The following is a 26156-nucleotide window of genomic DNA, read 5'->3' as shown; positions in this document are numbered from 1 at the left end:
CATGAATTTCAGAGGGAATGCATTCAAATCATAGCTTCAGGTATGCAACACAGCGGTGGAAATGGATAAAAGAAATGCAGTGTGGGTCAAAGTTTGCTGGGATTAGAGTCCAAGAAAAAGATTTGTGTACTTTGTTCTCCTGCCTTTGAAGTTTCTAGGATTGTTTAGCTGTCCAGAGCCCTCCCTGGCTCTTCTTTCAAACTGTGACAGTGTGCCAAAGTACCAAAATATCAAATGCTGGCCCATCATCACTCATTTATTTTTAGGAATGCTCTCCATCTCACCCTCTTAGGTATTTGCATTCAGGGAAAAGACATAATTTATGGATTCACCAAATCAGTGCCTTTATAGTATCAATTGAACACCAACCTTTATTATGTTTATTATTAGTAGTAGTAGTAGTAGCAGTAGCAGTAGTAGTAGCAGTATATTTTGCCAGACCTGGGGCTTGAACTCAGGCCCTGGGCACTGTCCTTGAACACTTTTTTCTCAGGGCTAGCGCTCTGCCACTTAACCCACAGCACCATGTCTGGATTTATCTGTGTATGTGGTACCTGGGAATCGAACCCAGGGCTTCAAGCATGTTAGATGAGCACTCTTCCTCTAGACCACACTCCTGGCCCTACTTTATATTATTTTTTAACTGATGATGTTTTGCAGTAATATGCATAGTGGAATGACTAAATAAACCTCATTAGTATATGCATTAACTTACGTACTTAAAAATTTTTTTGGACAAGATCACTTAAAATCTGGTCTCAGAAAATTTCAAGTAAAAAATACACTGTTGCTAACTATAGTTGTCATGTCACACATCTCCTATTAAACTGAGTGTTTGTGGAGGTTGCAAAGATGGCCAAAGAATACGAAATTTCAGATAGTTTGGAGGTGTAAAGATCTAGAAGAACTCAAATAGTGTAATTCATTTCAAAGGCAAAGTCAGAGTTCAGCAAAATAAAATACCAGGAAGTGAGTACTGGGAGTGGTTGTGGAAAGGAATGGGCAAATGAAGAGGAGATGAGAGAAGAGGAAAATGCTGTTAAAAATCCAATGTAGATATGAAAAATCACAGAGAGTGAGAGAAAGAGTGGGTATGGGAGGAACGGATGAAAATAATGAAAGGGGTGATATTGATCAAGATAGAATCATAAACTGCTTTTTTAGTATGTTCATTAGTATTTATTAGATAGATAATTCTCTGTAGGATATTTTAGATAGAAGATATCTATATATATATATGGATCATATACATTCATCTAGAAATTTATTGTGAGGAATTGACTCATGCAAGGAGGGTGACAAGTCCTAAGATCTGCAGTTGGCAAGCTGGAGACCCATGAAAGCCACTGCTGCAGCTCTAATCCAAAGATCAGAAGGCTCAAGACTTGGGAAGAACCACTGTTTCCATTTTATCCAAAAGCAGGAAAAAGATCTGTTGTAGAGCTCTTTCTTGCTCAGGTAAGGATTAGCCTTTTGTTCTGCTCAGACCTTTCGTTAGTTGGATATGGAGGCTGACAATCTGTTTTGCTGAATCTATCTATTTAAATGAGAACTCATCCAGAAACACTCTCACAGAAACAGCTAGGATAATGATTGATCAAATATATGGGCACCCTGTGGCCTAGTCAAGTTGACACCTAAAAGTAACCAGCATATCTGGGGGGCTATTAAAATATATTAATTCTGCTAGATCCTATCTTAGAGGCTTTTTATTTCATTGGTCTAGAGTATTTTATTTTCCTCCCAGAGCTAGGAGGATAAAGACAAATTAATAAATGTATGTTTTTATATGCACATAAACTGCTTTTTTAAATGGCAACTCATTAGTACAATTACTTAAAGTTAATAAAGAGTTTAAAAACTGAAAAACTGGAGAGTAAAACATCCTGTTGTAGGAGTTATTAACATGAGACAGGGGAGTGAATGAAGGTGAGTATGGTGAATGAAGGTGAACACTTTATATGAATATTTGAAAATTTAGCCATCAACCCTGTTGAAAATATTTAACTAGTGAGAAGAGGAATAAGGGAGAGCAATAGAGAGCATGAGTTTGATGGATGTAGGAAAATATCACAAGGAAGACTTCCTTGTACAACTAGTGTACGGTTAATTTTTTTTAAAGCTCTCTAAAAAAGTTAAAAGCAGGGGCTGGGAATATGGCTTAGTGGTAGAGGGCTTGCCTAGCATGCATGAAGTCCTGAGTTTGATTCCTCAATACCATGTAAACAGAGAAAGCTGGAAGTGGTTGCTGTGGGTCAAGTGGTAGAGGGCTAGTTTTGAATATAGGGATAGAGCCCAGGCCCTGAGTTCAAGCCCCATGACTAGGGGAAAAAAAAGAGTAAAAGTGAAACAAAACAAAACCTTCTCTTACCCTAGGGAAGTTTCGAGACTTAAACTAGGCATTTCCCATTATAACAGCTCTAACTCCATAGGCTAAGGTCCGAATGCTATCAAGTATGTAAATACCAGTTATCCATTCAGAGGCAGGAAAATCCATTTTTGCCCAATGTAAGACTCCATTGATAGGAAATGTTTGCTCTAAAACTTCTACCTAGGTTGGCTAAGGGACATCTGCAAAAGGCATACTGGTCTCATTTGTCATTTAGGGAGAGAGCACTGGAAAACAGGGAAAGTTTTATTTTATGATGTATATGTAATACCTAAGGAAGGAAAGAGGGAAGCAGAATGAAGCAGGATGGACTTGATTAAAATACCCATGCCTGATCTGACCAAATGTCAGTCAGAACAAAGAATCCCATCAGAGGTGTCCTCTATTGAGAAGAAATGGATTTCTAGGTGCTTATCCATCCTTGGGACCTGCCTGAAAAGAGGGCAGCTTCAGTTCAAAGGTTTCATAGGTCCTCAAGGTGCCCTAACTGAAAGCTATCATTTTTGCATACTTTGTAAATAACAGAAACCTATTCCTTTTTAAAATTATTATATCATTTGTACATAGCGTTTTCATTGTGATCTTTTCCTATGTACATAATCCATTTATTCTGTGACTCACCAAACTTCTATTTTCACACATGTATGTAACATACTTCTACAATATTCACTTCATATGGTCTCCTTTCACCCTCCTCCCTCTCTCCCTTGCTCCTTTATGTGCTATCCCCAAATAGCAGATCCTTCTTTGAAACAAGCTTTGAGTGGCAAACCTCCAAGACTTAGCTCATAGATTAAGTCAGCTGCACAATATATAAGTGTATCATTCAGCATATGTATATTCAGTATATAAGTGTGTCATTTATTTACATGTGTGGATTATCATCCATTCCCCTTTTGGCAGGAAACTTGGATTTCAAATTTTTTGTTCCTACAGGTGATACCGCAATGGGAAATCTTCCTGTTCTTTCTTAGTAAAACTATATCCTAGGATTTTAGCAGGGCAATGAAAGAGACAAATGATAACTATCCATGAAATTTCTAGAACTTCTGCCAATTGCCTTCAAAACTGTTGCCAAATTTACTCACACAAATAGTTTAGAACAGTGTTAATTTCCCCAAGCCTTGCCAGTAGATGCTATCAGGCACTCATTGTTATTTAACAGTGATGTAGATAGTAGAATAATGAGGTATTACTACCTTTATACTCCCTTAGTCACTCATTAGTTTGATCATGTTTATATTTGCTTATTATACATTTAATTTGCTTATTATACATTATTTAATCCACTTTCATTTCCTTTACTTACCATTATTTATGTTTTTTTTTCAAGCAAGCGCTTAAAATTCCTTGGAGGAAAAAGGAATAGTAAGTCTTTACTGGGAATGAGAAAAAAATTCTTCCTGTTGCCCCACAAAAAAAATCAATTAGATTCAGTCAGATTGGCTTATTTTCCCCCTGTAATGTAGGAGCCATCATGGCAAGATGGGTTTGCTGTGATATTGCTTCAGTGACGAGAAAGATTTTGGCATTAAGTGTAAGGAGATCAAGAATGAAACAAAAGACTGCTCTAGAAGAGACTACTGTACATAGATAAAAAGCAAGAAGGAGCCAGAGAATGAACAGGAGAGAGGAAATTTGTATAAAGAAACTTGGGAGTGAATCTCATCCTTCTATGGTCACTATCAGTAATGGCTTAATGGCCTTTGAGTTCTCATCATTCCCTGTTTAATACTTAGTCATAAAACTCCCCCAGTTTCTCATTAACTCAAAGTGTTCCCAAAACAAACATACCACCTCAATTACCAGTCAACTTATTCTTTCCTGTTGACTCTTTAATGGCCTTGATTTTTATTAATGACATCACTCCTCCCAAGAACTACAGACTTTATTTTTTTTTATTCTCAAATTTGACAAAGTCTTGAGATACTAGCAATAAAATGATTCTTTGTATTCCCTTCCCTACTGCTCCAACACCTTTTCTCCTGGGCTTCCTATCAGTATCTATTCAACCTTTATAACTCACATGGCATATCACCTTCTCCTACCAAGTCTAACTGACTCCCTTCTTATCCTTCATATGAATCACGTTTTTGTTTTCAAAGTTATCACATGCCTTTCTTCCTTCCTGGAAGATAAGAACTGTCTTTTTAAAGATCTTTCTATCTCAAGCACCTATCATACTTGCTGCACATAAAAAGTTGAATAAAATTTGCTTTCACTGAATTGCATAATTGTTAATTCATTTGAGTGCGAATAACATAATCCCCTCCATCCACTCTCAGGATGCTTTAGACAACACTCAGAGTACGTTAAACATTACTTCCTCATCACCTACTAATAATTTACCAAAACCTTACTCATTCTTTTTTTTTAACCAGTCCTGGAGCTTGAACTCAGGGCCTGAGCACTGTCCTTGGGCTTTCCTGAAGCCTAGAGCTCTACCACTTGAGCCACAGCACCACTTCCGGTTTCTGGTACCAAGGAATCAAACCCGAGTCTTCATGCATGCTAAGCAAGCACTCTACCACTAGGCCAAACTCCCGGCCCATCTTATTCTTCTAGCTCTTGGATTTAGAATCCGTCTACACCAATAGCAGCACCAACAGATCTGCTTAAGAGACCACTAAGCCCCAATAACATTGCCACTACTCAGCAAGATCTCTGTCATCACCAGGGCCCACAGTCAACATGGGACTTAGATTGAACTTTTCTTATGAATTCTTGATTTAATTCATTTAATTAGAACTCTCTCAAGTAAAAAGAAATGCTTTGAGTTTTAGGTATGAGGCCCTTGTCTTTTGTATGGCTAGTGAAGATCTTCTGCCAATGAATGGGCTTCCTATTCACTTTTCTAGCTATGTCCTTCACCATAGAATATGGAGGTAAAACAGAAGCTTTGCAGTTTAATGCAGTCCCATTTGCCCAACCATTCTTTGATTTGTTGTGTTTCTAGGTCTATGTTAAGAAAGTATGGACCTATGCCAAGGAGCCCTGGTGTTTCTCTTGTTCCTTCCTATAATGTCTTCAGGGTATTTGCTTTTACCTGGAGGTGTCTGATTCATTTGGAATTTATTGTAGTGCAGGATGATATATAAAGATATAACTTTAATTTTCTTTTTTTCTTTTTTTATATTTTTATTGTAATTAATAAAAGGGTTACATGATATTTGCCAGATAGAAGGTACATTAATTTACATACATTGATACCCTTTCACATGTCTTTAATTTTCTACAGGTGTTTAACCATTTCTGCCATTCGTTGAAGAGGCTTTCTCCCATTGTCTTTGTTGTTGTTCTTTTATCAAGATTAGGTGGGAATAGGTCTGCAGGTTTATTTCTGGGTCTTCAGTTCTACTGTGAGACAAAGGACAAAGGGTGAAGCAATGCAACAGCACCGGCTATAATCCCAGACAGTATGTTGAAAATCAACTTTATAACTGTAGGGAGGGGTTGTGGAAGAGGGAAAATGGGAGAAAATGAGGGAGTGATAATAATGTTCAAAGAAGAAATGTACTTACTACCTTACTATGTAAATGTAACCCCTCTATACATAACCTTGACTATAAAATTAAATTAAAAAAGAAACAATAAGTAAAAGGGTCAATAAAATTAAAACATTTTGCGGGGGGCAGGGAGAATAAAAGACTATTCTTTTCCATCATCCATTTACTTAAAGGCAGATAATATTACATCTTCCAAGGCACCTAGTCCGGTTCCTGGCGCTTAGTACCTACTAAGTTAGTACACATTGTAAGAAATAGGGGCAATCTAGTGCTTTTAACCCTATATAATCTCTTTCTCCATAATCTTTATCAATACACTTTCACCGATATTCCTTATCATCTTCCAAAGAAAACTGCTTAATCTCATTTACTACTCAGTTGATCAGAGACACCATCCCTGACCACCAAATACAATGTAGTTCCAGTCTATTATTATTCACGTGCTCATCTCCATTCTCATCTCCGTACACTTGTTCTAATTTAATGTCTACTATTTTGGCAATGACTATTCATTCTACCACTCTATCAGCTCCATGAAGAAACAGATAAAACCATTTTGTTTCCTACTGAATAGTAAATAATAGTATACTATTATGTCTAAATTTCCTGTTCTACTATTAATAATAAATATTCTATAATCAAATCTATGAATCTTTCTATCAGGACTTTAGATTTCTGGTATATGTATTTTTTTGCCAGTCGTGGGCTTGAGCTCAGGGTCTGAGCACTGTCCTTGGACTTTCTCAAGGCTAGAGCTCTACCACTTGAGCTTCAGCACCACTTCTGGCTTTTTTTTCCCTATGTATGTGGTACCGAGGTATCAAAGCCGGGTCTTGGTGCATGCAAGCAAGGCAAGCACTCTACCAGTAGGCAAAACTCTTGCCCCTGGTATATGTAGTTTTAATTGCTTCCTTGGAATTAGTTTCTAAATCTGGAGTGTGTATGTATGTGAGTGTGTGTGTGGTTAATTGGAAATAAGAGTCTCATGAAATTTACTACCCAATCTGGCTTGAAACCAGGATCCTCAAATCTCAGCCTCCTGAGTTGCTAGGATTATAGGAATGAGTCACTGGCACCCATTGATAGTTTTTTTGTTTTATTTTTTTGTTTGTTTTAATGATTTTGATTCATGTTATCAAATTGGCTATACAGTTTCCTTTGGCAAAAGTGTAACTTGCAATCTGAAAACTCTACCAGCAACCTGGTATTGGATTTGTACCTGAAAACTTCAAGAATCATTAGTCTCAAGTAATGATATTGTGTTCAGCACCATCCTCAAGGGGATTACCACTCCTCCTCATTCAGCTTTGAGTCATTTACTAGCCTTTAATACTGGCCTTTACTCAAATAAATACAAGGATTTGTGTATACAAATAATATTTACCTCAAATAATAGTATTGGTTTACCTTTGTTCCAGTTGGATCACTTCCTCGACTTGTATTCATCCTGAGAACCTAAGTTGAACTTACTTCCCAGGCACTCTTTAATCTCAGTAATACATAGCACATTAGCCAACAGGATAAATAATATGGCATAACCATTCCAGCTCAGATATCATCAATGTTGCCAATTATAACATTTTCCATCACACAGAAGTGACAGAAGAAAAACAATGAACTGTGAGAGAAACCCAGTGAATCTTACTGGATGAAATTATATGATGACAAAATTTCAGTGACCTTAATCTACAATGTGCCTTCAGTCATCTCTGAGAATATCATGTGATGTCACCTAACCTTTAACCAGCCTATGACACCAATGGTAAGTAAGTAACTCAATGGACTTAAGAAAATGGGACTTTCCTAAATTTGAGTCAAGCTCTCAGGTGAATTTGCACAAAAGAAAGGGATGGTAAATCAGTCCTGCCATTGAGTGAAAAAACAAAGAATGACATTGTGACTTCACAGAATATCCTCCCATTGGATTTTGTAACAGCTTCTTAGTTCCCATTCTGTTTCATTGTCAGCCTTCCAAAACACTGTGGCTTCATTATCTAGTCTACTTAGATTGTAGGGGAGGGAAAGTTTAGGATGAGGTTCATGTGATAGAATAATATGTTTCAACAACTGGCATTAGTTAAATAAATACTGAGTAAGTGACCAGCATGGTGGGAATGTTGAAGATATGTTGGACACATCTTGAGAAGATTAAGTAGAGTTGGTATCAGGGGTGGATAGTATAAGACATTAAATAAGTAAAATATCCTATAATTCTGTAACAGTAATAGTCATATTTGGATGGAGATGGAGCAAAGAATATATTTTTGGTTTAAATGGTGGATGGGGACCACTTAGAATTATTTAGACAAAGATTTGGGAAAAGGGCATTTTATGCAGGTAGATGAGCAGAGAGCATGGATTATTGGAAAAGAGGGTGAGTGAAACAAAATAATCCTTTTTACTCCACTTTCAATTAAGACAGAGAAATCTAATAGAACTACTGGAGAGAAACAAACTGATGGGAAGTACAGTTTGCCAGCTCCAGCTCCTAAAATCAAATAGAAAGAAATTCCAGTTTTTAGAGGTGCGCTGTTTGCAGCTCGAGAAACACACAAGGAGGTGCCGGGGGGTGGGGGGCGCACTTAGGGACTTTTGAGTTTTTTATGTGGATACTAAAAATGCGCAAATGGTCTCTGCCCACCCACCCATCCCCCCCCCCCCCCCCCACACACACACACAGAGAAATGTCCTCAGCCTGCCTAACTGGTGGGTTCCTTTCCCTGTCCAATGGCAGGGAAACTCAAACTTTCCTAGGCAGCAGATTGGATACTGTAAAAGTCCCGCTCTGGGCAAGAACCAATGAGCTCTCCAGAGCCGCGATTCTTGGAAACATTTTCCAGTCGGGAATGTGTGACCTTGAGACAGCCTCGGAACTGTAAACAAGGGCGAGTCTGGGCCCGCCCGCAGCCCAGGCGGACTAAGTGCCCCGTCCCCAGAGGCCGAACTGGATCCACGCTGTCCTAAAGTCCGCCTCGGCTTCCTCCTCTGTGACCTTCTCCCCACGCTCTGCTCCTGATGGGGCTCGGAGCAAAGGTACCAGGCGACTCTGTGGTCCTGGTGCCTGGTCACCGCCGGGACCAGGGCCAAGGGGCGGGGCCGAAAGTTCTTTCTCTGAGCTGATTGGCGTAACCCCAAGTTCAGGACGAGTCTCCCAGTCTCTGTGACTCCTCCCGGCGGGGGTGGCGGGGAGGGTGGAGAGGAGATGAGGATAGAAATAAAAGGGAGCGAGGGGTGAGGCAGACCGTGCACCTCGGACCCAGTGCCAGCTTGTCTGCCCTCCCGGACTCCCCAAACCCGGAGGCGGCCAGCACCTGCCATTGCTCCGGAACGCACCGCACCTGCTGCTCAGCCCCAAGTTCTGCTTCCATCAGCCCTTGTCTTTGAAGCCAGCCGGCTCCAGAACTCCAAGCCCCTGCCCCGGCCAGGCTCGGTGGGCAGCAAGATGAAGGCGGCCCGCGTGGTGCTGCGCAGCGCTAGCTCTGTGCGCAGCGCAGGCCTGGTACCCCGGGAGGTGGAGCGGTTCTCGCGCTACAGCCCGTCCCCGCTGTCCATCAAGCAGCTCCTGGACTTCGGTGAGAGCAGACCTGGGGCCCAGGCGGGTGGCTCTGGAGCTGGGGGGAGCTCCCTGAACTCTGACAGAGGATTGGGGAAGGGCCGAGGGTCAAGGTAAACAACCTAGGGCTCACTTGTGTGCGTCCCTCAAGGTTCAGAGTGGCACTTCCACACCTGCACACCTTGCCTTGGGGGGAGATTTCTGGCTGTTTCCTGGCAATCTGTGGCTCCACATCGAGGTCCCCTGCCACCTGCTGAGACGGGATGGCTTGAGTTCACCATTCCTTTCCTCCTGGACTGGATGTTGGAGCCAAACTACATGTTGCTTTCAGACACCATTTGTTTAACAACTGACTAGAAACGTTTTCCATTCCTTCACAATGGTCGTACTTCTTGGAAGAAGATTCCTAGGGTTATAAACTGGGCTCAGATTAGTCGATTCCAGTCCTTAGTCCATCTCTATGACTCTATGCCTCCACCCGTTGAACACATTTGTTGACACTCCGGGACTTTTTACCCCTCTGACTTTTTGCCATCTTAGTTTTCCATGTATTTATCTACTGCCAAAAATATTTACAGAGTGGATGTAGTAATAGCCTCGGGAAATTTGCAACGTGGTTTTGTTTATCAATAGTCTGGAAGCTTCAACACTTCCACTCTACATCCTCCTCTCTAGCCCTACTCCATTTCGTGTCTAGACCCATTAAGAATGTCGTATTATAGACATTGTGTGACTGACCCTGCTCTTTGTTTTCATGAACAGTAAAGGACTGTGGGATGTCCTGATACCTTGAGGGTGAACTCTGAAAAAAAAAAAAAGAAGGAAAAGAAAGGGAGGAAATCAAGAGTTTTTCTATATTATAGCCCTTAAAAGGGGAAAGAAGGAAGGAAGGAAGGAAGGAAGGAAGGAAGGAAGGAAGGAAGGAAGGAAGGAAGGAAGGAAGGAAGGAAGGAAGGAAGGAAGGAAAGAGGGAGGAAACAAGGGAGGGAAGGAGGGAGGGAGGGAGGGAGGGAGGGAGAGAGGGAGGGAGGGAGGGAGGGAGGGAGGGAGGGAGGGAGAGAAGGATGTGAAGGAATCTACCTGCTCCTGAACTCTTTATTAATAATAATCCTACCGACAAATGCAATTTTATATTGTATGTATTCAATATTTCATAAGGATTTTCAAGTATGTGATTTAGATGTACTTTCTTTGCCAAAACTAAAAGAATTTCACTTATTATAGGTTCAGAAAATGCATGTGAAAGAACTTCTTTTGCATTTTTGAGACAAGAGTTACCTGTGAGGCTAGCCAATATTTTGAAGGAAATTGATATTCTTCCTAACCGATTAGTAAATACCTCGTCAGTGCAGCTGGTCAAGAGCTGGTAAGTAGTGCACCATTTTGAAATATTATTAGTTTTAAAACAATTACCTGGCTGTAGCTTCTAATGTTATGTAAATATCACAATAGGAAAACAGGTGATCTGAATAGTAACTAATTTTCAAAGTTGCAAAGAATTTTAAAATTAATTTAGGTTGTTGTCTTATGGCAGTAACAAATAGATATTTTTATTTGATATATAAAAGTAGATTTCTTTGCAATATAATTTTCTGCTACAAACGAAAGTTGATATATAATTCAAACTTTGTGCTTTACAGAATAATAGAGTTTGATATATTGCCAAATAAATCTTGAACTTAAAATCAATTCATATTACTACTATGTAGCGTAAGTGTGAGGGGTTAAGCTTTGGTACCTAACAGCAACTAACAGAGAAGCTCTGCATTCAAATCCTAGCTCTGCTGATCTCTCATTTATTATTGAGAGTGAAGTTTATGCCTCAAATGGATGTTTGAGTAATAAGTAAATAAGAAAACCCATTAAAATGTACAGAAGCACCAGATATATAACTAGTATTTTAGAAAGTGACAGCTATAATCTCATCTTAAAAATAAAGAGACTGGGGGCAGGGAGTTTGGCCTAGTGGTTAAAGTGCTAGCCTAGCATGCATGAAGACCCGGGTTCGATTCCTCGGTACCACATACATAGAAAAAAGCCGGAAGTGGTGTTGAGGCTCAAATGGTAGAGCTCTAGCCTTGAGAAAGTCCAAGAACAGTGCTCAGGCCCTGAGCTCAAGCCCAAGACTGGCAAAAAAAATAAATAAATAAAGAGACTGATACCTAAGATAAAGTAGGTAATCTAAGAGGCAAGTTTTAGTGAACAGATGCACTGTCACAGACATGTCCTAGAGCTTTTCTGAAATCTACTGAGTACACAGATTCCTGTTTACTGATTCAAGAAATGGATGCAATGGATTCAATACCCACAGGACAATTGCAATCTGAAACATTTTCAATATTCAGAGTCCTATTTTCAAGACATATCCTGAATAGAGTAGGGGAAAAACAATAATCCTTTCTATTAAGTGATTTCTAAGTAACTTTTATAGAAGAAACAAAAACATTTTCAAAATGATAAAGAAAATCACTGCTGGCTTAGTACAGTTAAAGAAACTGATTAAATTTTAAGTTAGAAAGTTGAGGGATAAGAAAGGCTTTTTAACTTTTTAACATACTATTTTCCACATATTCTGAAAGAAAGTTTTGGTTTGAAATATAACATTCACTTCTCCTGTTCTTATGTGGGTCATGGGGCTTGAACTCTGAACCTGGGTGCTGTCCCTTGACTATTTTAGTCAAGCCTAGGACTCTACCACTCTGAGCCACAGCTCCACTTCCAGTTTTCTGATGCGATAAGAGTCTCATGAACTTTACAACACAGGTTGGTTTTGAACATAGATCCTCACATCTCAGGCTCCTGAGTCACTAGGAGTAGCATTGTAAACCATGAGCACCTGATTTCTCCTTTTTTTATTTATTTTTATTTTTATTTTTATTTTACTTTTTGCAAGTCCTAGGCTTGAGCTCAGGGCCTGAGCACTGTCCTTGTACTTTCTCAAGACTAGAGCTCTACCACTTGAAACTCAGCAACACTTCTGGCTTTTTTTTTTTTCCTATGTATGTGATACCAAGGAATCGAACCCGGGTCTTCGTGCATGCTAGGCAACCACTCTACCACTAGACCAAACTCTGGGCCCTACTCTCCTTTTAAAATTATTTGACAATGGTATTTTGTTTTCAACTATTGCATCTAATTACTCATTTCAAAACGTCATTTTACAGGTATATCCAGAGCTTGATGGATTTAGTGGAATTCCAGGATAAAAGCCCAGATGACCAGAAAGTTTTATCAGAGTAAGTTCCTTTTGTTTAAAATTTGGGTTATTTCAATGTACACCTAAGAAGTACATACAGGAGTGCTGATCACAAATAATACATTCTTACCTCCTTACAGATGTCTCAGCTTGGCTTGTTTCATTTTTAGAAGTGAAAAATATGGCATTGAAAATAGATGATTAGTACGAACAAATATAGAGGACTAGTTTGCTTTCAATGGATTTATTTTTACTGTAAATTTAGTCCAGTGATTACATTTATAGGTGTATTTACTGCAACTTAATTTTGATAGCTTTCTTTGTCATTGGAGATTACATCCTTTCTTTCAGAATAACTGGCAGTTTCAAGTACCTAAATCAGGCTCCTCTTTAAATCTGACAATTTCAAGGGCTTCTTTTTTCATGGTGGCATTCTAGAATTACCTTAAATTTTGATTGTTCTTAAAGAAAAAGCTTAATGAATATTTATGATGGTTACACCAGTCCTAGACCAAGTGGTTTTATATGTAACCTAAAAACAAAACCTTTTTATGAAATTATCTCTCCAATAGTAGCAGAATATGCACTGAGAACTTTTAGCAAAGCTTTATGCTTCTATTTTATCATTTGATCTGTTTAGAAGGTTGCACAAAAAGAACTTGAAGAAATCTAAGATAGAAAATTGGGCAAAATTTGTTTAAGTTCCACTAACCCTGGAAATAATGATTTAGCTTTGCAGATACTCTCATCAAAGTTCGAAACAGGCATCATAATGTAGTTCCTACAATGGCCCAAGGAATCATTGAGTTTAAAGATACCTGCACAGTTGACCCAAACACCAATCAAAACCTTCAATATTTTTTGGATCGTTTTTATATGAACCGTATTTCTACTCGGATGCTGATGAACCAGCACAGTAAGTGAGCACTATAAAATGGTGTTACATTTATATGAATGCAGATATAAGCCTTACTACTGCATTTTAGTAGGACTTATACATAGAACTGTATAGAGTAGGGGTTAAAAATGAAACTGTGGGACCAGGAGTTTGCCGAGCATGCATGAAGACCTGGGTTCGATTCCTTGGTACCACATACATAGAAAAAAGCCAGAAGTGTTGTAGCTCAAGTAGTAGAGCTCAAGACTTTTTTTTTTTTTAAGAGCTCTAATCTTGAGAAAGCCCAAGGACAGGAACTGTGTACAGCTCCATTATCACTGGGTCACAGTTGTTCGTGGTGGTAGTTTTAATCAATGTGCTGACTTTTTTTGTTGTTCAGGGTAATAGATAGAGGGGTTACAGTTACATTTGTCAGGAAGTAGGTGCATTACTTCTCACACAATGTACCCCTTCTCATGTTTTTGTCCCCATTTCTCTCCTCCCCACCCTGTGCTGGCTTTTATCACATGCTTCTGTTTTTTGTTTTTGTTTTTCAATAGTTCTTATATTCAGTGACTCAAAGAGAGGAAACTCAAGTCACATTGGAAGCATTGATCCAAATTGTGATGTGGTGGCAGTGATTCAAGGTAAATTTCTACATTTCCCTTATTGAAAATTTATAAAATGATTGACATGTCTATAATCAAGGTGACTCTGTGAATAAATTTATGTTGGTGGTGCTCTGTTTATACTTTATAAATATTGTTATCAAAGCCTTTTGCGCTCTAGTAAAAAATATAAACATTCATTTATAGGATTATAAAAATTTAAACATGAGTGGCTTATGTGCCATATTCTTATGGGTTGCATTTAATCGCTGAAACACATGCATTTCTACTGATACAACTTCACTGAAATATTCTTCTTCAATAAAATATTTAGAAGATTTTTTTTATCATCTACACAAACCCATACTCCAGGGAATATTTTAGATTAAGAATAATATACACAATGAGATCACTTGAGAACTGTGGTTGGTATAAATTCATTTCATTGTTATGAAAAATCTATTCTAGATGCCTTTGAGTGTTCAAAGATGCTCTGCGATCAGTATTATTTAACATCTCCTGAATTAAAGCTCACACAAGTGAATGGTAAGCTATAAATAAAATATATTTTAACTTATCATAAACTCAGCATTCTACCAGTATAATTACTTCATATAACACAAATCAACTTTCATGTTCTTCTTTTATCTTTTGAAATTGCCTAGCATTTGCACGAAAGTTTTTCAGGCTAACGTTCTCTTATATCTGTGTAAGTTTTGATTGTGCATATTAAATGGTTAATAATGATTGATCAGAAAGAATAGCCTGAACAAGTCATTTGACATTGAAAGCAGTGCCTGATTTACACTATATCAAGGAGAAATTGCTGCTATAACATTTGAAGGCAAAACAGACCAGCAGTAAGAAGGACCACTGGTTGTGCTCCTAATAGGATTATCCATAAGATGCTAAATTGTACTATAAGAAGCAAACTAGTCACAGAAAGACACATATTGTGTTCCACTTACCTGAGATATTCAAAGTAGTTATCAGGAAAGCAGAGAGTCAAAGAATGTGTGCAAGAGGCTGAGGGGAGGTAGAAGTGGAATTCTTCAGTATTACCAGATATAAAACTTAGGTTATGCAAGGTGAATCAATTCTAGAGATCAGCTGCACAACAGAGTACCTATTGTGAACAATATTGTATACATTTAAAATCTGTCTGTTGTGGAGTTTATGTTAAATGTTGTTCAGTTCAAAAATTATGCTAAAACATATATTATTGTTTGGGAACAGCACATACTTTATGAACTTTAGCTCTTGGGTATCTACCTGATGGGACAAGGTGTTCCCACATTAAATTTATCACCTGATGAATGCAAAGCACTCTGATCAAGGAGATTGCCGCTTTTCACCAAGTGCTGCTTTTCACAACTGCAATCCTAGCTGCTCAGGCGGTTGGGATCTGAGAATTCAGTTCAAAACAAACCCAGACAGGAAAATACATGGGACTCTTATCTCCCATTAACCACCACAAAATTGAAATTGGAGCTGTGGCTTGAAGTGAGAGAGTGTTAGCCTTGGGTGAAAAAGCTCAGAGATAGCATCCAGGCCCTGAGTTCAAGTCCTACAACTGACAAAAAAATCACTGCTTCTCATATTGTTACAGTTTCTTACCTTGTTATCTGATATATTGTATGTATGTTTATTTATTTATTTGAAATAGGATAGGGAGGAAATAGGAAGGGGGGAAAACAAGATGAGAGGAGGGGGTGGGGGAGGGAATTGGGGTCCAAAACATGAGAAAGGGTAGCAATGTTTGTGAAGTAATGCACTTTCTATCTGGTGAATATAATGTAACACTTCTATTAATTACAATAAAAATATACTTAGTCTTTGCATGGCTGAATTGTCAGCCCTTTATTATTAGCAACGATTATGTGTCTGGATACAATGTTTTTATATTTCATAAAACTATACTTAGATAAATTATTTTGGTTAGTTTAATAAACATCCTTGCCTTGGCTGTCAATGTAAGAGCAAACTAATTTCATGAGAACTTTGTTTTCTAGCTAGTTGATTGTATAAGCTTCTTTTTGTTGATAATTACAAAATGAAACAGTAAAAAGAAAATCACTGCTTCTCAAAGTAAAAAACAAACTTAAATTGACATCAACTCCTTTTCATTTGAAGTAAATATTCCATCCTAATACCATTTATATAAAAAGATTAAATATAGCATAACTCATAGATTGAACATGGAAAGGTAAATATTAAACTAGAAGAAGGGACACAAAGATCAAAAAATAACTCAAAGCATAAGCCACATTGTGTAATACATGCAGATAAACAGAACTGCCTGATAAAATGAAGAAAAGATTGTCCTAGACCTTGTGTTTTCTGATTCAGACTTTGCCAAGACCTGGGACACTGAAGAATAATAACTATATTTTTCTTGTCAGAAAATACCAAGAAGTCTTTGTTTCCCTGGAGAATTTTATACCTATTTAGCAAATAAGAGTTAATGTTGGGTGAAGAAAAATCAGGAAAAAAATCAAGAAATTAAATCAGATGAATTATTTCTTCCTGCCATAAAAATATAAAAATTTGGGGCTGGGAGTTTGGCCTAGTGTTAGAGTGCTTGCCTAGCATGCAGAGAGACTTGTGTTCCATTCCTTGGTACCACAAACATAGAAAAAGCCAGAAGTGGTGCTGTGGTTCAAGTGGTAGAGCTCTAGCCTACCACTTGACATTGCTCCACGGACATTGCTTAGCCCCTGAATTCAAGCCCCAGGACTGGCAAAAAAATAAAATAAAATAAAAAGATACAAAAATTATAGTTTGCACTAATTTTAATATTATTCTACTAGCATAGTTATTTTTTCTATTTTAGCATGAATATAATTTTAACACACACATTGAAAATAGAAACAGATAATGCCTATAACCTAATTTTTAGCAGCATTGTTTCACACCTCATTCAACTTAATAGATTTGTAGAGGATAGCAAAAATGAATCTAAGAGCACTAAGCAGAGATTTGAATATTTTGAAAATAAGTCAATCATCTTTACAATTGAGGGATGAAAGTTTGGGGACTGAATTTTTGGTGAGGAAAGTAAGAATTTTCCCTAGAGCTATTTAAATTTTAATATATTATTCAAATAAATAGGAAGTTCACTTTTGTTGCAAATTATTTGTTTCCAGATTCTAAATGAGTTTAACTTTTCTAGGAAAATTTCCAGGCCAGCCAATTCACATCGTATACGTTCCTTCTCACCTTCATCACATGCTCTTTGAACTCTTCAAGGTACGTTTTTCCACAGTTGTTTTGATTATGTCTTTCAAAAGTGATCAGTAGGGCTAAGAGTGTGACTCAAATCATATAGTACCTGTCTAGTAAGTGCAAAGTCAGTCCAAGTTCAAACCAAGAAAATTTTGTTCAGTAGATTGATTGATTTTTATTGCCAGTCCTGGGGCTTGAACTCAGGGCCTGACATTTTTCTTGGACTTTTTCCTCAAGGCTAATGTACCACTTGAGCCACAGCATCACTTCTGACTTTTCTATGTATGTGGTACCGAGAAATTGAGCCTGGGTTTTTGTGCATGCTGCGCAAGCACTCTACCACTAGGCCAAATTCCCAATCCTCACTAGTTTTATTTTTACTTATCACTCCCCCCAAAACAAAAGCTTAAGTATCTTTTCTCAATAAAACTTGTTCATTCCTAATCAAAAGTAGCATACAGCTAATTAGCATCACAGCTAATGTTTGAAAAGTATATCTACATCATTATAGTATCAACATATATTTAAGAACCCATGAGCAGGAAGCCTTGGCTCATGCCTGTAATACTAGCTACTCCTATGGCTAAGCTTGGAGGATAATGGCTTGAAGCTAGCCTGGACAGGAAAGTCTGTGAAACTCTTCTCTCTACTTAAATCATAGAAAAAGCCACAAGTGGTACCGTGGCTCATGTGGTAATAGAGTGCTAGCCTTAAGCAAAAGGAGTTCAGAGCACCCAGGCCCGGAGTTCAAGGAAAAGATAAAAAGAATTCACAATATGATTCATGATGTTACAATATAATTCATGATGTTTTAATGTCTTAGAGCTGAGAGGAGGTTCTTTATTTCCAGGTGTCCAATAAATCACTCATTTATTAATTCATTCATTACAGTAGTCAAAAGGTGAATGTTCCTGTGAATGAGGCTTGTAACCTTGACACTACAGGGTGCTCCATCTCCAAATTCCAGAGTCCTTGTAGATGGTATGGGCACATCCCAACAGAACACAGTATGCTCTCATAAGGACAGTCCGTTCCTTTGATGATCTCCTTTACAGTGTATATGGAAACTTGATTAAAATGAAAAATCCAATGTAGTATGTCTAGCCTCAAGTCTTAGAGTCTGCTTTTCTAATGAGTTCACTTATTGTGTTGTAGCTCACAGTCCACAGTTCGCTTAAAAACCCGAACAAACAGTGCTCATCATACTGCAGTAGGCACTAGAATCATCCTGGGACTTGTTAAGACCCAGATGTGTGGGCTCAGCCTGGACATTTGGATTAGGTAGCTGTGCAAATTTACCTTTCTGGTAAACTCCCAAGATGTTCCTTTCCCATGTTTCTGGTTTTGGATAAACAGATGCTAAGAATTCTTCCATGGAACCTAAAAATCATACTAAAACTCTGATTTTCACTTGCAAACCAATAATAATAATAATAGTCAAATAAAACACACCCATCTAGAAAATATGTGAAGCATTGTGATTCTTCCAAAGAGTGCTCTGGATTGGAAAGAAAAAAACAATCCTAAAAAAGGAAAATCTGCCTCTAATTCTAATAGTATTCCAGAATTTATTATTTCCTAATTTTTTCTAGTAGGACTACTATGATATTGATTGTACTATAAATATCTCACCTTTTAAAAAATTTTACTTCAACAAATGATTAGAATTTAATATTATATAGATACTAAAAGGTAGCTAGTGATGAAAATACACTGAATTTCCAAGAATTTATCAGGAAGACATGCAACCAGTAAACAGAAAGCTTGATTTTTTTCTGTTAAAAGAACAAATGGTACTTTTTCATTGATTTGGTTTATTTTTAAATTGAATAGTTCAACTCATAGAGTTATTTTGCTGTCACTGGTAAAAGTTAAGATGATAATCAAATTTAAATTGAAATTTAATTTAGAATTATTGACTGTCCTTTTAAAGAGGAACAACCTTTTACAGCAAATTTTATAAAAGCCAATAAATTGGTTCAATGATTCACTGTTCATTTGTTATGTAATAGTCTTCCGTGCTTAGATATAAAATGTAATAGAAAGACAGAAAAGGGAGAGCTAGGAAATGGACTATAAAAACCAATTTCTACATTTAAATTAAGCTTACAAATAAGAACTTGACAGCAAGCAGAACTGTTTTTCCATTAGACATTACTCCCAGGAGCTATATTACATAGTAAATGAATATTTTTCATTATACATGCTGCATGACACATTCACAAATGGCTATTTACAGAGCTGTTTTAACACTAACTTAAAAAAAAACTTTGAATTACCTTCTGTGCTGCCCTTATTTTAAGCATAAAAAAGTTATTTATTGTCCTTCAGGCTTCTGCCATTGAGTTTCTTATGGGTTTGTTTTCTTTAGAATGCAATGAGGGCAACAGTTGAACACCAGGAAAATTGTCCTTCTCTCACACCAATCGAGGTGATTGTTGTCTTGGGGAAAGAAGATCTCACAATTAAGGTAACCATTTTCCATTTTTTTTTCTGGTTCTCTCTTGAGTGAACTAAAAGGGGTCAATATTAATAAGGTGCTCAGCTCTGAGCAATGGATCAGGATTATATAAAAATGAATGGAAGATATGTTTACATAAATTTGTTTTGTATAGATCTTGTTTTCCTCATGTAGCTCTGGTGACTGATTGTTTCAGATTTCTGACCGAGGAGGTGGTGTTCCTCTGAGGATTACTGAACGCCTCTTCAGTTACACATATTCCACCGCGCCAACTCCTGTCATGGATAATTCCCGGAATGCTCCTTTGGTGAGACCAAGATGGCTAAATGTATCCCAGTCAGATAGTGCTATGTTCAGCAAGGATTACAAGGAAGTATTTAGGCAAATTAAACCAATGTAATTTAATTAGGCATGAGGTGGATAAGGAAAAAATGATAAAAGAAAATAAATATGATGAAGTAAATCACCAGAGTTTCTGATTGGAAGCAGAAGAACGTATTTATACAGGCTCTAGGAAACAGTACTAGTGAGCATCCTAACTCTTTCCAACATTTCAGATTACATTGATCACATCTTCCTCTTCAGTAACAACTCATCTTCCCACCTTTAGGCTGGTTTTGGTTATGGCTTGCCAATTTCTCGTCTCTATGCCAAGTACTTTCAAGGAGATCTGAATCTATACTCTCTGTCAGGATATGGAACAGATGCTATCATCTACTTAAAGGTACCTTTGAATGTAGTAGAAACATCATATTTTGTAATCAAGGAGTTTTTTTAAATATATTTTTTATTGTAATTAATAGAAGGGTTACATGATATTTGCCAGATAAATGGTGCCTTAATTACCACACATTGATACCCTTTCACATGTCATGGTCCCCATTTCCCTCCCCCCCTCCCCCACCCCTCATCTTGTTTTCCCCCCGTTCCCTATCCAATTTCAGATAACCAAATACAAATATATCCAATATATCAGGTAACAAAGTGAGATAGTGTAACAATATGAGATAACCAAGGGACAGTACAAGTGATGAGAGATAACATAGTACCTTAAGAACAACAATCATTAATTATATGACTTATCTTTACATCATATTTTAAATGACAAGTTTAACAAACAATTGTTCAAGGAGGGAATCTCTAATTACATTCAAGGACTTTTTTTTACAGCTTTGAGTTCTGTCACCCACAATGAATTCCCCAACCTGTTAATGCAAACAATGAGTACAATTTTCATGCACACTCTTGTTATTTAAAATGCTTGCTGTCCAAAGAAATCTGGGCCATACCACATGCAACAAGCGAACCAAAATTGTTTTCCAACAAGCAGGCTATCAAAATGTTAGAGCAAAGAAATGCTCATGTGGACTTTAAGGCAAATCCTCTTGGCATTTCTGAGAATAGATAAACTATTGTGTTACATAACCTTCTGGGTAAGATGCTAACATATGTTACAAAATTTTAAAATGAAAAATGATAAATGAAATCAAGACGTTTGAGACCTTAAAGTGACCTCATTACAAACCCAGATTAAGGACGGCTGACTGCTCATAAGCTGTCAGTGAGAGACCAAGCATTTGCTGTTTGAACTTTTGTGTTTTGCTGTGTTCCTTGTTATAAAAATAAAAAGGGGTGGCCTTGATCTTTTTGTTAATATAACTACCCCAATTCTGTTAATCATTTGTCAATTATTTCAAATATATTTACAAATATATTTCAAATATCTGCAAATATATTTACAGGTAGTAGTACTACCTGACTATTAAGGTTCAAACCTTCCCCTTTATGTATTGGAATAAAAGGACAAATGTCCTTGGAATATCTGAAATAGTTAATGCATTCATTTCTGAAAATGAAAAGTAAAAAAAATCTTTATACTATTGGAAAAGAACTTTATAAGAGAGTAATGGTATCAGATTTGGACTCTAACTTAATTATAGATTCAGAGATTTTTCCATAGGAAAAAAAATTACTTTGCAATTCAACTCTTACTGTGTCAGCCTTATCCAAACAAAAGTGATATGTAAATATTGAACATCAATTCTCTAATTTAAGATTGCCCATGTACTATTTTTGCTCCAACTGAACAGACAAAGCTTATATTTCAGTTTTGGTTTTTAAGTACCTAAGAGCATTGTGAGCAGTGGTGTGCATTTGCTATCAAATCAGCTAAAGTAGTATATTTGAATATTAAATATTTACCTCTGAATGTGTTTGCATACTTTCTTTAGTGTGATTTTTTTTGCCCTTCTTCTTTCAGGCTTTATCTTCTGAGTCTGTGGAAAAGCTTCCTGTCTTTAACAAGTCGGCTTTCAAACATTATCAGATGTGTTCTGAGGCCGATGACTGGTGTATCCCAAGCAAGGAACCAAAGAACCTGACAAAGGAAAAACTGGCTGTGTGAAGAGGGGACTCTGGAGACACTTTATGGGATCAAAGTGGGCCTGTGGCAGTGCTGCTTCTTGAATGTTTGCGTGTGAACTCCTGATTCCACAAAGACAAGCGTTCCAATGAGAAATGGAGTTGAGATGTATGACGCAGGAGAAGACAGAGCAGAGCCACCGGAACTGTGCATGGCCTGCTCCTTGTTTGGTAGTGTAGAATAGCTTGTGGGTTACACTAATTCCTGAAGTAATCAAGTTTCTGTGTTCCATCTCTTATCCATGCCAACAAGCATGGAAGGGGAGCAGACATGAAGCCAGAAACTAGCAACTACAGTATGCTCATATTTTAGACATCAAAATGCATTGAGATTTAACAAATCTCAATTGTTAAGGTACCAGCATTTTCTTGCTCAAAATTAGAGCTCAGTTTACACATATGATTAGAAATGTATGTAAATATACATTTCACATACATCTATAGACTTGAGGAGGAAATGATAGTGACTAAAATAATGTTCACTTTAAATATGGGGCAAATGAGTAAAACATCTTATTCATAGTTGCAGCCAAGGCCTTGGGGCCAATTTGAGATCTAAAAAGAAAGCCTCATCTGATCCATAGAGCTCCTTTATTAAGCTGCTTTTCTGCACATGCTTCATGCAATAAGTGAATGCTTATTGTCAGGTGCTTAATCTCAGAGGAATTGTTCAATGTGCACTGAACTCGAGAAGTTAGGATTGGAGTGAGAGAAAGACTGCCAAAGTGAACTCAGGAGTCTATCTTCCCTTGCTTGTTTGTGAATTAAACAGCAGATAAGGAAGACCTGAGTTAAAGGAAGAAATTATGTACTCAGCATCTAATTCAGTAGGGAGGAGTTATTCGCTCAACCTGATGGATGGCAACTGACATACATTTTCTAGGCTTAAAAAATGTACTTTAATATATTTAATTGTATTCTGTAGACTTGTTCAGTAATAAATTTCTAGTTTTCAAATGGCTCAAGAACACTAAAATTCAAGTACATCTTTGAGTTATTTTTTTTTTACAAATAGCCTGAGTAAGTTCACATGCCAGGAGGCATTAATGCATTGAGCACCAATGAATGAAATGAAAATGGAAAAGAAAAAGAAAGAAAGATGGTAATTGGATAGTATTTTGAGAGGATTAAGATGAAACTTGCAGGCCAACAGGTCATGCAAATTACTCTTAGAAAAGAAGGAATGGAAAGAGAAGGAGATAGGAAGAAATGGAAGCAGAAGTCAGGTGTCGTTCTACTGCCTCACAAGCTATCCCAAGGAATCATGTGTATTGCCATGAGGAATTTATTGGCAAGAGGATGAACTGATGTCTTTCAAAACAGTGAGACTTCCTTAAATAGCTTTTACTTTTAACGATAATGGGCTTTAAGAAATAATAAATTATTCTATGTTAAATTAATATTTCAGCTGACATGTAGGAGGAAAAAAGCTAAGATTTTTTGCACTGTAAAATAATCTGTACTGGCCGGGAGTTTGGCCTAGTGGTTAAAGTGCTTGCCTGGCATGCATGAAGACCCGGGTTCGATTCCTCAGTACCACATACATAGAAAAAAGCCGGAAGTGGTGCTGAGGCTCAAGTGGTAGAGCTCTAGCCTTGAGAAAGTCCAAGGACAGTGCTCAGGCCCTGAGCTCAAGCCCAGGACTGGCAAAAAAATAATAAAAAATAATAATAATCTGTACTATTTATACATTTATTTTAATATTTGTATTTGAATTTGTGTCAACCTAGTGCAATGGTGCTTCTGGTTGTGGCAATGCAAGCTTCAACTGTGTGATTTGAATTTCCCATTTTATTATCCAAAGTCCTAGACAATGGCTTTTCTTGGTGGCAGGACTTTGACTCATGCATTTATTGATTTTTACAAAAACTGATTGCAATAGGTTATTTATTGGTTCAGATTTTATTGAAATGTAAATACTTGTATTTACCAAAGACTTAAAGCAGTTGATTTATTAACTTACTCAAACATGGTAAACTGTCTCTAAAACACGGAAGAAAAAAAATGTTACTATCTCGATCGCATTAACTGTGTCAATTGAATAGAGCTGGTCTTCCTTGGTATTTGTACATCTATGAAAGACCCTGAGGATTCCAGGTGATGCATAGTGAATGCTCAGGCCCACTTAAGTTATTAATAAATGAGTTGTGTTTTTTTCTTTAGATAATGTACAAAGATATGATCATTTTTATAATAAATATTTTATTACAATAGTGGCTATGGTCTTTGAAATTTTTTCCCTTAAACTACAATAAATATTTTGAGTTCAAGAGATCCCAAGAGATTCTTCACTTCATATTCAACTATAATTTATATACATCTAGTGTACAATATAAAAACCAACTTTGGAATCATAAGCAGAAAGTAAGGGCCTTATGGCAATTTTTGAAATTTGGCATTCTCCTGGGTTTTTTTGGTTGCAAATTTCTCTCTAACACACAGTACAAAAATGTGTTTACCTCTGTGTGTTTATTCAGTAGTGGTTTTGCATTATTTGTACTTTTTATTGTATACTTAAAGTTTTACTTTATGTGAGGTTTGCATAAATATGGGAGAGTATCGCAATAATTACTTAGATAATATGGTAGCAAATAACTTTTGGATTAAGTATATGTATAATAAGGTAGAAATTGGATAGCGATTACTAATATCCTTCCTTACCACCTGAATCCTTTTTATCTTTAGACCACATCTTTGTTCATGTTCACAGTGTTCTCACTAGCAAGTCTCTACAAATGGAGAAACAAAAACCTTCCAGAGGGAGAACAAGAAATCAGAGTAAGGAACATAAGTGGAATGAACACATGTCTAGAATCTTCTCTCATTTTTCCAGACTCAGAAGACTTTGTTGCTCATGGTCTCCACATACGAACACATGTATCTTTTTGTCTTTAGTCAATATATTTACTCCCCAAAGATACTAATTTTTAAGTTAGCAAGACTGAGTTCAGTCTAGGCAAAGTTTCTGAAAATGTAAAGGAAAGAACTGAACATGTAATTCAAAAGATAGAGTGGTCATCAGGCAAGTATGAGATCCTGGGTTCAGGGGGGGAGGAAGAAGGAGAGAGAGGTGGGGAGGGAAGGAGGAAGGGAGGGAGAGAAGAGGGAGAGAGAGAAAGAGATAGAGAGAGAGAGAGAGAGATTTGTGTTTAGATAACGCCAAAAAGCTATGTGGAATCATCTACCTAGTCACCAATCTGTCTTGATTAAATCGTTGAGAGAATTTAATAAAAGCGCATGAGTCTGTTTAAAGTCTAGTCTCTCCCATGGCTATCTAGAGCAGTGGAGTTTTGTCTTCATTAACCTTTTACCCTTAGCTCTTATTTTTTTAGGTTTTCATTTAAAAAGAGTTATTTAAGCCCTCAATAAACATTTATGGACAAACACATGATTAAAGACATTACTACTCTTGTTACTACAGAATATTTTACCCCTGACACTGAAGAAAGATTGAAATTCATTGTTAAATAATCACACATTTGTAGAATTTTATATTTTAAATGTTTTTCAAGAAGTTTTACAATATTTCAGAAATTCTGGTACATATTTCTAAACCACTTATAGTCTAATTGACTTTTGCTCCATGTTACTCTCCCCTACTGACCTTTAGCCATTGTATATTGTCACATATTTCATAAGAAATGGAACCATAGTTACAGTTATGTTTCTAAGGAAAAGTCTCAGGTTTATGAGGTAGTGCTTTTGTTATATGAATATTTTTCTTTCTTGCTCACCTAGGATTCTAATGCTATTCTAATTCTGTATTCTGTAATTCCTTAATGAGGATGAAGAACAATTATTTCCTGAGCTATTTTTTCAGCTCCTATTCAAGTATGAAAAAAATAAGAAAAGAGAAAAGAAAATCCAAGATCCAGCCATCTGAGGCTTCTCTGTATCCAAGAAGCTGTTATTTATTAATA

General features: G+C 37.1%; 1 protein-coding gene across 1 annotated transcript; it reads left to right on the top strand.

Annotated features, from left to right (window-relative positions):
- Nucleotides 1-9140: 9140 nt before the first annotated feature.
- Nucleotides 9141-24449, top strand: Pdk4 (pyruvate dehydrogenase kinase 4). Its single transcript, XM_090333140.1, has 11 exons — nucleotides 9141-9467; nucleotides 10673-10814; nucleotides 12613-12684; nucleotides 13376-13560; nucleotides 14082-14168; nucleotides 14598-14675; nucleotides 17302-17378; nucleotides 19726-19824; nucleotides 20012-20122; nucleotides 20426-20539; nucleotides 22076-24449. Exons 1-11 carry the CDS (start codon nucleotides 9338-9340, stop codon nucleotides 22217-22219), a joined length of 1239 nt encoding a protein of 412 aa, XP_090189266.1. The 5' UTR covers nucleotides 9141-9337; the 3' UTR covers nucleotides 22220-24449.
- Nucleotides 24450-26156: the final 1707 nt, after the last annotated feature.

This window comes from Megascapheus bottae, chromosome 5 (assembly GCF_031878675.1).
Source record: "Megascapheus bottae isolate mThoBot1 chromosome 5, mThoBot2.hap1, whole genome shotgun sequence".
NCBI classification, from domain to species: domain Eukaryota; kingdom Metazoa; phylum Chordata; class Mammalia; order Rodentia; family Geomyidae; genus Megascapheus; species Megascapheus bottae.
The sequence above is the reverse complement of the archived record's forward strand: the minus strand, read 5'-3'. Positions and strand labels throughout refer to the sequence as shown.

Coding starts and splice junctions, on each gene's coding strand:
- Pdk4 (XM_090333140.1), top strand. CDS start 9,338: ATGAAGGCGGCCCGCGTGGTGCTGCGCAGCGCTAGCTCTGTGCGCAGC. Junction 12,685..13,375: donor GACCAGAAAGTTTTATCAGA/GTAAGTTCCTTT, acceptor ATAATGATTTAG/CTTTGCAGATACTCTCATCA. Junction 20,123..20,425: donor ATTCCCGGAATGCTCCTTTG/GTGAGACCAAGA, acceptor TCCCACCTTTAG/GCTGGTTTTGGTTATGGCTT.